We start from the raw sequence: 15,132 nt of genomic DNA, 5'->3' as shown, positions 1-15,132 counted from the left end.
ACTGGCCCATCGGCCCAACCAAAGAATTAGCATAAAATATGCAGGGGTGTCCATTATGCCCCGATGGGTGTTCATTTCACCCCGTACCTTTCCTGCCAGCCCCAAAAAACACACGGTTTACAATTCATTATTTCTTCACAATAATGACATTCTACCTGCTGTAAATGATTGAAATACGTAGGAAACAAGTTAAAGTTGTAAGCCAAATGATAATATGTTAAGTTTTTGTCTGTTATACAGGTCTAACATAGTCATTTGCTTAGGGTGTCCATTATGCCCCTAATCCCCCTAATCATTTAGCTGGCGCCATTCGGTCCCGGCTTTACCAAGTTCGTCAAACGGTTCCCGCTGGTTCAATCTATATCCTGCTTTGGAGCTTCGAGGGGCGGCGGAAAAATACACAACCACCCCGCCCGTAACCACCGCCACACCACGACATCATCGTTCGAGCAAGGTGAATCGGTTTTTCTATTTATATCGGCCTTTATTTACGCTCTCATCGATCAAACAGTCAGTGGAACGCGTGATTGTTGTAGTAGGGATCCGGCGTTGTGCACCTTTCGATGCAGAAAAAGGGTGGCCGTTGCTTTGCTGTGGGATGGGTGGGCGGCATTTTAAGGACTGCTGCAGAAGGAACCTACAATCGCACAAATGCCATCCGCAGGCCCATTTTTAAATTTTAAATAGACTAACTTTGGTTTGGATAATTTAGTAATCGGAAGCTTGGGGCTTTCGTGCCAACTACTGATAAACAACGGTGAAATTATAGCGTTGAGTTCTATAACCGACTAACAGGGCCGCAAAAAATGAATGTGCTGAGTAGAAAAACAAAACAGTCTTTTGACGACCACACCTTTTTACTAAATTACCTAATAAGATTTATCATAACATTAGCTTTAGGGAATATGCCGAGCAGTAAACACTTCAAGAAATCCATGAGGAATACCTCAAAATATTGAGGGAAACAATGGCTTCGTCATTTCCTCTAAAATCGTCTAAAAGAAATTAAAGCGTATTTTCAAGATAAGTTATACGGGTCGGACTCGATTATCCGGAGTCGGGTTCTAGCGCTTCTCAAAATAATATCTCGCGAACGGAATGATGTAAGAAGCTGAAATTTTGACTAATCACTAATCAAAGTTGGTTTGACAAAATGTCAAAATTTCAGCTTTATAGAACCTTCCGTTCCCCAGGTCGAGTCCGACCTGTAGTAGAATTTCAATCGATGGATTGCAACACGGTTTTCCTCGAAATCATATTATACAACTTTAGTATTCCATGGAACATTTCTATGACAATTTTCACTTCATTTCGGTCGTTAGTTTCGAGAAAATTCTATGGCAAAAGCGATAGTGTTTTTTATACGAGCTCTAAATGTTTTGAAACCTTCCAAAAGGCTTTTCGGAGTTTTCAGGTATGCATTCAGCAATAAGTAGGATTTTCTTTTACAAGAATTTGGCTAAGGTATTCAATACAGTGGCGTTTCGGTTTTATCACTAGTCGTTTTAATCACTACTTGCCCAAATTCACGGTTTTCTATTCGATTTTATCACCATTTTTGTTTCGTTTTTATCACACTTGCTCTAAAACATTCTGAAATCAATATAAAATCAGTACAGCACTGCCCAGTCCACCAAAACTGTTAAAAAATGTGAACTATGAATTATACATTTTGCAGCTGAACGATTTTGAATAAAAAATTAACATTTTTTTCTCGTTTCACCAAATTTACGGTTTCGTTTATATCACGGTAATTTTTTTTTGATCCTGATAAAACCCAAAAACCACTGTATTTCATCTTCTAAAATAATCTTACTGAACCAGAAAGTACTTGATATATTTTTTCAGAAATTCCTGCAGAAGTTTTTCCTACAATTTCTTGAAAAGAAGTTTTGCCAAAAGTTGCCTTCAGATTTTTTTTTCTGAATTCGGAGAATAATTCGTTGATGAAATTTTACACTGGAGAGCATGATATTAGCAATATTCTATTGTCAAAGTCACGTGAAATTCATGACATTTAAAAGCACTACTCAGAAATCTATGATAAACTGACTGTCCCTGACTAACTTTGTCTGGCCTACTGCATTTTTTGACGTTTCAAGTCCGAGTATCCGTTGAAAATGCATGAAAAATCGAGTTCAAAATCGCAATTTCTCGATGTTTTATGCGTCATAAACCTTCCTTATGTGAAAACTAACAGAACAAACCCAAGAAAACCCAAATCTGACGTTCTGTTCGCGAGTTATGCGCGGTCCAGCATACGACGCATACTGCATTTTTATATGTATCTATCTATCAATATAAACATATTCCTTTATGAGCTTAGCATGTGCCAGACAGAAAATATCTCAACAGGGACAAAATTTCTTAAAAAAACTGCAAATTATCCATCATAAACATAGCGGTATTGCCAGAAACTTTTTTTTTTAAATAACTGGGTTCTGACTTCTATTGTGAATTGGAAGCCTTCGGCAACCATTAGCAATCTCTTCTAATTCGGATACCAATACTTACAGACAGATAATATGTCGACAGTTTTTTAGGGATGATTTCATTGGCTTCTTCGGAAGTTTTTCGGGAAAATTTCACATTATCTGGTATTATACTGAGTGTGATAAATAAATCACCAAACACATTTTCAAATTTAATGCGAGAAACCTTTGAGATAAGCCCGTTAGAAATGTCTCCAATACTCCAATACAACCAATGCAATGTTTTCATAAAACTCATCACACTATTCTTATGATTATCATATCATATGCTGATTTATCGACCGTATTTTATTAATAACTTGATGATTTTGAGGCTATATCGGTCTCTTTCTACTCATAGTATAAGGGAGTAGAGATCAAAGTGGATAATGAAATGATAGATATGATAGAATTCGCTAGGTAGCGAACAAGTGTGAAAATTTTATAGAAGGTGAAATTAGGCAAGTAGGCCATGTATTGAACGAATACATCGAATGCGTGAAACTTCTGCCGTGCGACCTGTGCTTTTAAACAGATCGGCTTGGTTGGTAGTTCCCAGTCAACCAGTAATCGTATAAGATGTTGCATAAGATGTTGAAGTGGAGGCGAAATGCGTACATTTTACATGCGCCTAAATGGAGGCATGCACGCATATGGCCTCCACTTTATCATCTTATACATTATCTTATACGATTACTGGTTGTCTGGGGTTCATACCACCTTACCAAGACTGGCAAAAGTTTCAGGCACCCGACTGCCTAATGTATTGTTCTGTTTTCATCACAAATTCTATCGATCGGTAGCTTTTTCGGAATTCGCACTCCGTTCATAGAGGTATGTCTATATCGTGGCGTGTTCTTCCTATTACCTTTTTTTCGATCTTATAGGTTAGAACACTTTTTTCTTTTTGAGCCAAACTTTTCATATCATATGCTGATTTATCGACCGTATTTTATTAATAACTTGATGATTTTGAGGCTATATCGGTCTCTTTCTACTCATAGTATAAGGGAGTAGAGATCAAAGTGGATAATGAAATGATAGATATGATAGAATTCGCTAGGTAGCGAACAAGTGTGAAAATTTTATAGAACGCATTCGATGTATTCGTTCAATACATGGCCTACTTGCCTAATTTCACCTTCTATAAAAATTTTCACACTTGTTCGCTACCTAGCGAATTCTATCATATCTATCATTTCATTATCCACTTTGATCTCTACTCCCTTATACTATGAGTAGAAAGAGACCGATATAGCCTCAAAATCATCAACTTATGATTATCTATTTTGATCTTTCATTACTTACTATTATTAGGTAAGAGCTACATAACATATTAAACAGAAATCCCAAATATATTTGAAATAATTCCTACTACCAAAAAATCACTAAATTTCTTTTGAATTTTCTGAGAATTCAAGGTATTTTTGATGTTGCAATTAAATGTTTTATGTTCAATTGTGTATATATTTGGTACAGAAAATGTTTACAAAGCAGTTGAGGACCGAAACTAGATAGGAACGGTCTCCTGATTACACAAATTTGGGGTAAAACCAGCACTTTCATTAGGGTGTGACGGCTACCAATTATTGTTTTCTTTTTTAGCAATTATAATATTGCTACTTTCTAACTGAAAAAGCACATTTTCCGGAGTATGTATAGCAGTTTTGTTATGCTTCAATAGTTTTTTTTATGTCACCCTTCTTCAAAAATGGAAAGATATTGAAGTGGACGAAAATAACCTGACTACTCCTCCTTATTCATGAAGTGGCTTAATTCCAATAGTTTCAAATTCTGGTTGCGACTTTCCAAATTTCGTGAATTTACGAGACAAGGTTTTTGAGGGATATGTCGACCAGTTTATGTTATATTGGCCACACTTATTGGTATTTTGATCAGAGTTCAAGCTCGGCTTGTGAAATCCGTTTGGAATTACTCCAAATGTTTATTCTGGTATTGCTTCTGGAGTTTCTTTTGTTTTTTTTTTATTATTTAAGATTTTCATCCTTTAAATATTCTGCGATTTCTCCAGAAGATCCTTTCGCCGTCTCCTAAAGGCGTTTCTAGGCATTTCTCCGGGCATTTCGTCAGGTATATATCCAGCAGGTCCTTGAGTGATATTTTCCAGGAAATCCAGAAATGCCTTCTGGATTGTCGTTCTGGATTACTCCTGAAATATCTTCTGGCATTCCCCCACTGCTGGTGGGCGCATAAATGTTCCATGTGCAAAAACAAACAAACTAGAAAATCGCGTCCAAAGTTCGAAAAAGTAAATTGTCTTAACTATAAAGTAGAAGTGCCGAATCGTGTTCTAAAATCAACCGATTTTGAATTTGAGGTGATTTGAGCACTAATTTTTGTTTTATAGCGATTTTGAAGTTCCATAGGATTTCCAATGAAACGTGACGCTTATGCGTCCACTTTTTAGAATGTGACAAACCGGCGTAGCATTTTTTCAACAATTTTCGGAACAAACTACTTATTTTTATTTCCCCATATGATAGTACACCATGATACATATGGGACAATTATGCTTCCACCGGCAGCGCAGCCCAGTAGATCCTTCTTGTGTTCTTCCTGTAGATCCAACGGCGTCAGCCAGCTTTTTCTTTTTTCTCGCTCACTCTCCTAAACAAACATGTGAATGAGGAGGATGGAGAGAGGAACCACTGGTTCCATCATTCTCTTTCTTGTGTTTGTTCAGGAGCGTGAGCAAGAAACAAATCTGGCTACGCCGTTGTGTCTTGTACATCCTTTTACGATTCCATAAGTAACTTCATGAAAAATACCAGAAGGGACAACTGAAGCGAATTCAGAAAGATCTCCAGTAGACATCGCAGAAAGAACTTCTTGAGGGATCCCAGACATCCTAAGAGACATTTTTGGTGGAATCACATATTCCCAAACACTCTAGGAGAAATAGCACAAGAAAGTTTCGGAAAAATACCGAAAATAATGTTCTAGAAAGATCAATCATTCTGCAATCCCTCTAAAAATGACTTTTGCAATTTCCACAGAAGATCTTTGAGAATTTCATGGATTTTCTTCTATGGTATTCCTAATGATGTTCCATATGTTTTGTTTTTGAGAAACCCCCTATGGAATATTTCCTTAAAATTTTATAGGATTCCTTCAGAAGTTCTTTACAAGATTTCAGAACGAACTCCAGAGAAAATCTTAGAAGCAACTTTTGAGGGATCCCGAGAGATCCCTGAACTCCTTGAGGATTACAAGAACAAAGTAATATACTTCTGTTCAGATAGCCAGGCTGCTATTAAAGCACTTGCTTCGGCCAACTCCAGGTCGAAGATAGTTATCGCTTGTCGAACTCAAATTGAGGAGCTGAATTCAGCAAACGCTGTTCACCTTGTATGGGTACCTGGCCATTCTTCCATCGCTGGAAATGAATTGGCTGATGAGTTAGCTCGCACTGGAGCATCACATGACTTCATTGGCCCTGAGCCAGCTATTCCGGTATCCAAGTGTTGGGTGAAGCTTCGGATTGACACGTGGGCTGCCACTCAACACAAACAATACTGGAATAGTTTGGAGTCATGTCGTCAAACAAAATTGTATTGTACTGAGCCATCTCTAGGGGTGGCAAAGTATCTAACAAATCTGTCAAAGCAGAATTGCAGCATGCTGGTCAAAGCATTGACTGGCCACTGCCGACTCAGTTATCACATGGCGAATATTCAGCAAGCTGATTCATTTGCATGTGATAGCTGTGAATCCGATTATGGAACTTCGTATCATTTAATATGTAACTGTCCAGTTTTTGCGCAATTGCGTTTCCGAGTACTCGGGAAACACTTATTAAGTGAAACTGACTTCAGAAACCTGAATCTTCAGGACGTTCTGTTGTTCTTGACCCGCTGTGGTAAAGAGCTATAGGCTCTCTTTACGCTTTATGCATTATCACAGTGCCCTTTTCAGGGCGCTTTTCGAACCCATTGTGGCACGCTTATGCGTTATTACAGTGTCCTTTTCAGGACGCTATGTGAACCCATTGTGGTACGCTTTTGCGAGTATGACGATCCTATTCCCTTACCTGTCCTTTCCCATGTCCTATCCTTTTTCCTTCCCTTCTCCGTCAGGTAAATGATGAATAGGCTCGTGTTCATGGCGATGGCACAAATTTCCCGAATGGAGGAGAACGTGCCTCTAGAGCCGACCTACTGATACCTGATACCTGATACGAGGCACAATTATTCAATTTCATAATTTTAAGTAGATTGTAGTTATTTTTACAATAGTTTTACATTATATAAAAGATAGTTTATAAATTAGTAATTGATGCCAAATTGATCATGAGGCGTTAGGCGAGGTGTAAGAATAAAACCCATCATTATTGGTCGGTTTTACACAGACGGGAATGATGAAAACCCTACCTTTCAGGCATTCAACAGAAGTTATAAACATAGTAAACAAATTTGAAAATCATTACTATATTTTGAATGGAGCTGTTACTCAATTGTTTATTCGATCATCAGTCGTTAAAAAGCCTTGTTTGAGGCTGGGATTGGTGTCAATTGAATTATCAGAGACCAGTCCATTGATATTTCGAGGGCAATTGGAAAATTGAGTGGTCAGGGGCTGTCCATAAACCACGTGGTCATGAGGGAGGGGGGGGGGGGTTGGGGGTTCGGTCAATGACCATTTTGTATGGACAAATAAAAATTTTTGTATGGACTAATGACCACGCAGGGGGGGTTGAAAAGTCCCAAAAAATGACCACGTGGTTTATGGACAGCCCCTCACCTATCTCAATCTCGGGTCCAAATTTCCATTGATTTTGCAACAGTTAGTGCATTCTTGTACGAACAGTTTTTCGACACACTGTACTTTTTATTTGGTATACAGATAGAGAGAGAGAAAGCAGCCTTGCGGGCTGCGATTTCCTACATACCGAGTCACGTTTTACCGCGCCCTTTTCGGTACCCTCGGCGGGGTGGGTTCCGGGTTTGGTTCCTCGGGAAGAACAACCGAGCAGTGCTTCCGACCTGAAGCCACCGTACGGCCCGAAGGAAGCGATCGATTTCGTGACGTTCGGTGGCGGAGGTGGTGGCGGTGCTGGCTCATCAGTACTGGAACTGGAACCGGGTGATGCACGCCGTCGGTGACTCGCCCTTGCTGCCGCCGGTAGAATAGGGCTGTAGCTGCTGAGCTCCTCGGCTTCGGCGGAGACGGGTGAGGTTGCTTCGGCGTTTCCGTGAATTAGCGTAGAGTTTTGTGGCGCCATTTTACGGCGGATCTGTTGAAGGGAAGAACAGGAGAGAAGGGATATTTAATCAATAGAAAGTAGCATTGTCGGAGAAAGTTTTTTTTTTTGACTCCTAACTCTAGTAGGTTTTACGTAACGTGGATTCCTAGGATAACTGTTACATGTACAAGAATATTGCTGGTTGGCGTGATTTGTGTAATGCTATGGTTTGTAAGAAAACGAGGAATATAATTTGTCGGTTGCGGTAGTTTGTGATTCAATGCAGATTGATTGTTGCATGAGAATGATATGGTCTTACACTGAATGATGTGGACAAATATGCATTATTGAAAAACAATAATTAGGCACTGTGGTATTGAAACATGTTAGAGGACAAATGCTTAGTATGGTTTTGCCATTTTTTATTGTAGTTATGACATAACTAATATGACCCATCCCATAATCTCTTCTGTCTTAAAAGTACCTTCTCGGAATAGGAAATAGCGAATGATTACATAGTTCAACATTCAACTGATTTTTTTTCACATTACAGAAAGCAAATTCTGTCTGACAGACTTCGGCAGAGTGTCAAGAAGGGTTGTACCATTTGGGCAGGTGCCTATTTTGGGCACTTTCCGCTATAACCAAGTCAATTTCATACCAATTTATTTGATTTTTTTTGCACAGATTTTAGTACTGTACGTATCTTACCGTATGTCAGAAATTAGGAAATTAGGTATAAAATTGACTTAGTTATAGCGGCAAGTGCCCAAGACAGGTACACCTGTCCAAATGCAACAAAACTCTTTATACAGTGGATTTCATACACCTTGTTGTGGGTCATTCTCAACTTTTCTTGAACTGCTCAGGCAGATTAGTTTTTTTTACTTAATCATTTATTTAGTTATGCGCCGGCAGGCATAACGGAGTCGAATTAGGTTATTTTTTACAATCTTATGTTTTTGACTTATAAACTACGTTAGTTTTGGGGAACCGTAAAACTCGCGGTTTGGTCGAGGTTAGTGGTAACAATAATATTTGAGGAAAGGACAGCATGATGTGGCTTATTGCTGCTGGTCAAACGTAGAGTGGACAAACAACATGTAACGATACAAACAGACGATTTTCGAAGGGACACGAGGTGGACAAGCGGAACAACGAGACTGGGGTATCAATCAGAGGCACGAGGTGGATAAGTGGAGAAATAAGACGGGGATATCAAACGAAGATTTCGGCTTGTTTCAAGAAGTTGTACACAAGCTTCATCATGAAATGAAAGCCTTCATGTACACAAGATCAAGTTTGCCTAACACATCTCTAATGTTTTCCTTTTCTGGTTTCCCTCGGGCCCTGAGGGATGCACATAAATAGGCAGATTAGTTCTTAGAACTATCATAAAAAAGAAGACAAAATAATTTAGGTTTTATGGTGGCACTCAAAACATTCTAAAAGTCAATCGAACTTCAAGTTGCTGCTAAGGATTCTCCGCGCTTTTTACTGTGCTCAATACTCGATACTCTGCATAATGAAGCGGGATTGCGTGTTTAAGGTTCAACTATCAACCCCGCTCCCCACTCCAGCATTTCGCGTGGAATTATCCGGCTGCTATTAAATTGATTACACGCGCATTATGGTAAAATGGATTTTTTTTCGTTCACTAGTCCTAGAGCTTCTGAGCTTTATTAATGGTGGCTCCACTACTCGGTGTCCGGTCCATACCTTGATATTATGTGTATGTACACACTGAGTTCAAGTACTTTGCTATTCCACCGCGCCCGCCGCCCGTCAGGAGTGACTGGCCTCCTATAACTGTAATTCCAGCATGAATAATGGGGCGAACTAACAGACCGCCCACGTTTTGACATTTCACCTTGGCTGCAGGCAGGGGCTATCAGGACTCGACACCGACACGGAAATACGTTCCGTTCCTCGAAGGATTTATGAAAATGTGGCGGCCGTTCGCGTGGGGTTTTGGAGGGGTACACTTCCTGTACGTACGCTCTTATAATGGAATGGTTTCCTGAGCGGTCTTACCCGCCAGTAGTGGGAAGTTAAGGTATAGGTACCGTGTCCGGTGAAAGACTTTTTCCTTTGAAGCATAATTTTATCGCGTCACGTGGTTGCGGTACCGTAAATTTGGGTAAAACTTTTCGATACCGGGGCCCGTGGTGCTCATTTCATAAGTTCGATCCCAGCCCCGGAACTTGTAGTTTTTCGTCAGTTGCTCTTCCCCCGAGAGCGGTTGGCACCTGACCCTCTTCGGAGCTAATAGCTCTAACGGACCCGGATTGTTGGATATCGGCGAACGGCGACCCATAATGGACCCTCAATCGGACTGGAAATGGAATAGGAGCTACACAACAATATCATCGTGCTCATCTTTCTATCATAAGTAAAAGTAGAAAGTGAAAGCAGCATACAAACAACCAGTTCGATATAGTAGAATTAGAATATAATACATTTATAGGCAATGGAGGGTCTCCACCAGTTAGCCTACTGGTTAAGGCAATGGATCGCCAATCCGCAGACGGTGGGTTCGATTCCCGGTCCACTCGGAAAAATTTTCTCGACTCGCTAGGCATAGTGTATCATTGTACTTGCCTCACAATTCTTCATTATACCAACAAAGCTAGTCATGAACATGTTTGACACTTCTCAGTCATTTTGACAGACTACACACATGCACTAAAAAGACAGATCATATATTCTACTTTATCGATCTTGTTGCCGTCCATTTCATGCTCATGTTACAGCTCTCAATATGACCTGAGAGTTGTCAGTCATTTCGAGGTTAGGTTTCCCCAAAGAGTCCACGTAGTTTATGGACAGACCCTAAGGGATTTGTGCGTCTCCTCCCATCGCGGTAGTGTCTGCCAGCGGTTTTGCGCAGGAGGAGCATCGCATTTTTCATCTCATCGGTGGCTCTCGTGGCTTGATTCTTTTTTTTGCGAGAGTGTTTAGACGGCTGGTACAGCGGTGGAGGTGAAGCAAATCTCTCGCTCATGGTGCTCGCATAGCTTTTGCTCCTATCTGACGCCTTCTACCCCATTAAGTACGTCACGATAAAATCGGAAATTTACGACCACTGTAAATGTAACATAGGTGTATATCGAGGGCAGTTAGGTTGAAGCTCAGACAAATAGACGTCTCACTCTACCCATTTACCATTGTTTCCCTTTTTAACGGACTATTCAAATATTCTGTAGTTCACAAATATCTTGTTCATGGCGCTCGCATCGTTTTTGCTCCTGTTTGACGTTTGCTCACTACCACCATTTACTCAGTGGATTTGCGAAACACAGCGTAGTTAGCATTGGGCGATTATGCTTTTGTGACGATGATTTTAATCGCACTTTGTTCCAAGTGATACGTCTGTTTGTCTGTGGTTGAAGTACCCTTACGATTCTGCGCACACAAACCCGAAACGGTATTAGCCGCCTTTGATTTTTTTTAATTGGTCCAGTAGTTGTGGAGGAGAGGCGAAAGCTTAGTTTCTATGTTTCAATGTTTTGGAAATTATCCGGATTCTAGTAGGAACTGAAGACACATAATCTGGCTCTGTAATAATTTTGAGAAGTCAATATAGGGGCATATAGTCTTAGCAACTGGCCCTATACCCGTCAGGCCCGAGCGCCTGAGACCAGAAAGAAGAAGAAGAAGAAGAAGAAGAAGAAGAAGAAGAAGAAGAGAAGTCAATATTTCATTCATTGTTCAGCATTTATATTGCGTGTCCAGATTGAGGAGTCATTAGATTTTCTGAGGTGCAGAGTGTGAGATAAAATACGACCAGATGAAGAGAGTAATCTAATTGAGGGAGTAAGCCAAGGCAGAAGCGAATTCCTTCGAGAGGGTAAGCCAATAGTGATTCCCCTGAGAAAGTAAGCCATCATAATAAGCCAAGGTAAAAGCGATTTCCCCGAAAGGGTAAACTGACGGCGAATTCCCTCTAGAGGGTAAGCCAATGGTAATTCCCCTGAGAGAGCAAGCCATAATAAAAAGCAAATTGCTCCGAGAGGGTAAGCCAATGGTGATTTCCCCCGAGAGGGTAAGCCGATGTGTGAATTCCCCCGAGAGGGTAAGCCAGGGGTGAGTTCCATTGAGAGGGTAAGCGATAGCAAAAAACAAATTCCTCCGAGAGGGAGGGCTAATGATGATGATGAAAATGATGATTGCGATGAAAATGATGATCAAGAGCAAACTTATGTGTCTCTGACAGATTTTGGGCCGCTGAATCCGAATCTCAGATTTGCTCCAGCACGTCACAATTTTGAGCTATACCTCAATTTATAGGGTAAAAAAATGTGATTTTAGACTTTTATGATTGTAAGCCATTAAGTATGGAAATATTTTTTAAACAATCAAAGGGTAAATTGGTTATTAAACATCCAAAAAAACGACTAATGCTAAATATTTCGTATTACAAATTAAAATTTGACTGATTTAAGCATTTTATGTTAGTAAGTAAACTTGCATGCAACTTTTGGAGGTTGGCTTGTCTATCACATTTGATTTTGTAAAACAAAATATTTAGTTAATTTAGATGTTTATGATATTAGTCGTCAATTTAGATGTTTATTGACCAATTTACGCTTTGATTGTTTGAAAAATATTTCCAATAATCAAAAACGCCTGAAATCGTATTTTTTGCCCTAAGAATTGAGGTAAAGTTCAGAATTGTAACGTGCTGGAGCAAATCTGAGCTCGGATTCAGATTCAGCAGCCCAAAATCTGTCAGAGACACATAAGTTTGCTCTTGAGACAGGTTAATAGTTAATTTTTGTTTTGCTGTGTAATGATAGATGATAGATGGGTGATGATAGATGAGAGGTGAGAAATAACATATATGAGAAGATGTTGATGAAAAATGAGAGATGAAAGATGTCAGTTGAGAGATGAGAGATAAGAGATAAGAAATGAAAGGCGAGAAATTATAGATGATGTTGATGAGAAATGGTGATAGCGGTGACGATGATGAGCGATGAAAGATTAGTGTTCAAAAATGATGTTGAAGATGAGAAAAGAGAGATCATATAAGACAAAAAGGTGAGAGATGAGAAGTGTTGATCAAAGATGAGAGAAGAAAGATAAGAAATGATACACGATGGTGATGAGATGATGTGATATGAGAAATTAGACATGATCAATGAGAGGTAAGAGATGAGAGATGATAATGGCGAGATATAAAGGATGAGAGATGATATTGATTGATTGATTTGTCTTTATTAGGCAGCATCCATTTATTACGTAACGCTAAAATCGACATTTTTGGACCCCCCTCCCCCCTCCGTAACGCTTTTTTGTACGAAAATCCTAAAATTTTTGTATGGGCCGTAACGCTTGATCATACTCCCCCCCTCCCCCTAGAGCGTTACGTAATTTGTGGACGGCGCCTTAAAGAAACTTTCAGCCCTTGGCTGGTTCTTCTCTTTCTATGATAGGGTATCCTGGAGTAATACGCACCCCCGGGGCAAAACGCCCTCACGTTGTTTCATTATATAAGGGAAGTTCCGTCCGAAACAAGCAAACTAGACGTAAAAATGAGCCGGACAAGCCCAAGAATGACAAAACCATTCGATTGAAAAGCGTGGAAAATGATGATTTTCCACTTTTGGAAAGGTTGTCTAATTTGAAGCGCACGCAAATTAAGCAATTGCGCGCTGATTATATGGAATCAACCTATTATCTACCATCCGCCTCCTACACCTTCCATTTGCTGCTGTAAATAGTAAGATGGAGCCACCTGGTACTTCATTGGAATTCAAAGCGGAAAATGCCAGAGGTCGTATTGCCCCACCTCAAGGTGCGTTTTGCCCCCAAAAGTTTTTCAGCACCCAAAACGTATCACTTTTGAGGAATTCCACGGAGTCATGTCAGTCGATCCTGAGCGACCATTTCAAAAATATCTGAAACTTTGCACAGTTTTTCAATTTCATATAAATCGCCATTTTTTGATATTAAACCTTCATATTCACTCACGACTAACTTTTCAAAAGGGTGTATGCGAAAATAGTTCTAAAATATTCTAAAAGCTGTACAGCAAAAACGGATTGTTCGATTGTTATAAATTTTTCAGCAAAGTTAGATAACTAAATGATGATTCCTTAGAAAATATACACTGTAAAAAATTTCTTTTTCTACTTTGAAAAAATATGATATTTGTCACAAAAACTCAAATATCTCAAAACCCTATCTTTTGACCAACTTCAATTTTTTAGGGGAAATGGCCCATTATATCAGCTATCTACCATAAAATTTTGGTGATGGTAAACTGATAAACAAAAAAGTTATGACATTTCAAACATTTCACAATTTTTACATTTAGTAACAAAAAAAAATTTTTTCTGTGTAAATTATTTCGAGAATTATATTTTGATGCTGATTTTATTGTAAAGGCTACCACCTGAATTAAACAAGTTGTTTTCATGATACTTTAGTTTGATTATTCGTAATTACTATAGTATCTATTTGAAACTTAGACGCGATCCAGTGTTGTGATCAAAAATATTGAGATTATCATACTTTTTATTGTACGTGACTGGTGAAAAAATCCCTTGATAGTGTTGAAAAGCTGTTGATTATAAGAAAAATGGAATTGAATTTATTTTTAAGACAAAAGCTGTATAATAAAAGTTTTTTTATACGCGTATACGTCTAGTTTATCCGCAAAAAAAATCCCTCTTACACACTTATTTCTGAATTGCCTGTTCGGTACTTTTTTGACGAGATTATAACAGCAGTACGATCTCGGTAGTTTCGGTAATCGATTTTACTGAGGCTCAGTAAAACAACTGTCAAAATCGTATGGAAAAGGTAAACAATGCATTTTTGCTGAACGAGTTCGGTGCTCAGCAGTTTTAATCTCGTCAAAAAATTACCGAACTCGGTACACGGCGTGTGTATGGGAAAGGTTTATAACAAAAAATTGGGCATCGCCAAATTTTTCGCTATTCAAAAATAGAGACTTCCAGCTTTCATTTGCACGGTCCCTCAAAAAAATCCACCGAGGGATCTCGAACAACTTTTTCAGAATACTGTTTTTCCCCATACAAAATGAACGGTTCCAAATTAATCCCTATTTCTACTTAACAAACATACCCAATTTTTGTATGAAAAAGTTCCCCCGATGGAATATTTCGATGTTGGGCTTGAATGAAAGCTAGTAGCGTCAACTTTCACGTAACGTAAAAATTAGCGATGCCTATTTTTTTGTAATAAATTTCTTATACCAGACACACCGTGCGGTAATCAAAATTAAGTGTGTAGAGAACAGACTTTATGATCGGAAGAATGCGAGTAACTTCAACAACAACAAATGCATAAGAGGTACATACCACAGACAAACAGACGAAACGCCTAGAACAATTTTAGTGAAAATTCATCGCCCAGTTCACACTATCACCACCTGGTGGAAATGTTTCACGAAACACTGCGTTGTGCAATATCGTCATCAGAAGGCGC

The 15,132-nt window shown here is 39.2% G+C and overlaps 1 protein-coding gene across 2 annotated transcripts in view; it reads right to left on the bottom strand.

Moving 5' to 3' along the window:
* Positions 1 to 15,132, bottom strand: part of LOC109407388 (uncharacterized) — a 102,133-nt gene that overhangs the window by 26,625 nt on the left and 60,376 nt on the right. For both annotated transcript variants that reach the window (XM_029866321.2, XM_029866322.2), the window contains exon 2: positions 7,381 to 7,725. In XM_029866321.2, coding sequence (XP_029722181.1) covers positions 7,381 to 7,713 — 333 coding nt within the window. In that variant the 5' untranslated portion in view covers positions 7,714 to 7,725. The remainder of the gene's footprint in view (positions 1 to 7,380; positions 7,726 to 15,132) is intronic.

Source organism: Aedes albopictus, chromosome 2, assembly GCF_035046485.1.
Source record: "Aedes albopictus strain Foshan chromosome 2, AalbF5, whole genome shotgun sequence".
Taxonomy (NCBI): Eukaryota; Metazoa; Arthropoda; class Insecta; order Diptera; family Culicidae; genus Aedes; species Aedes albopictus.
The sequence above is the reverse complement of the archived record's forward strand: the minus strand, read 5'-3'. Positions and strand labels throughout refer to the sequence as shown.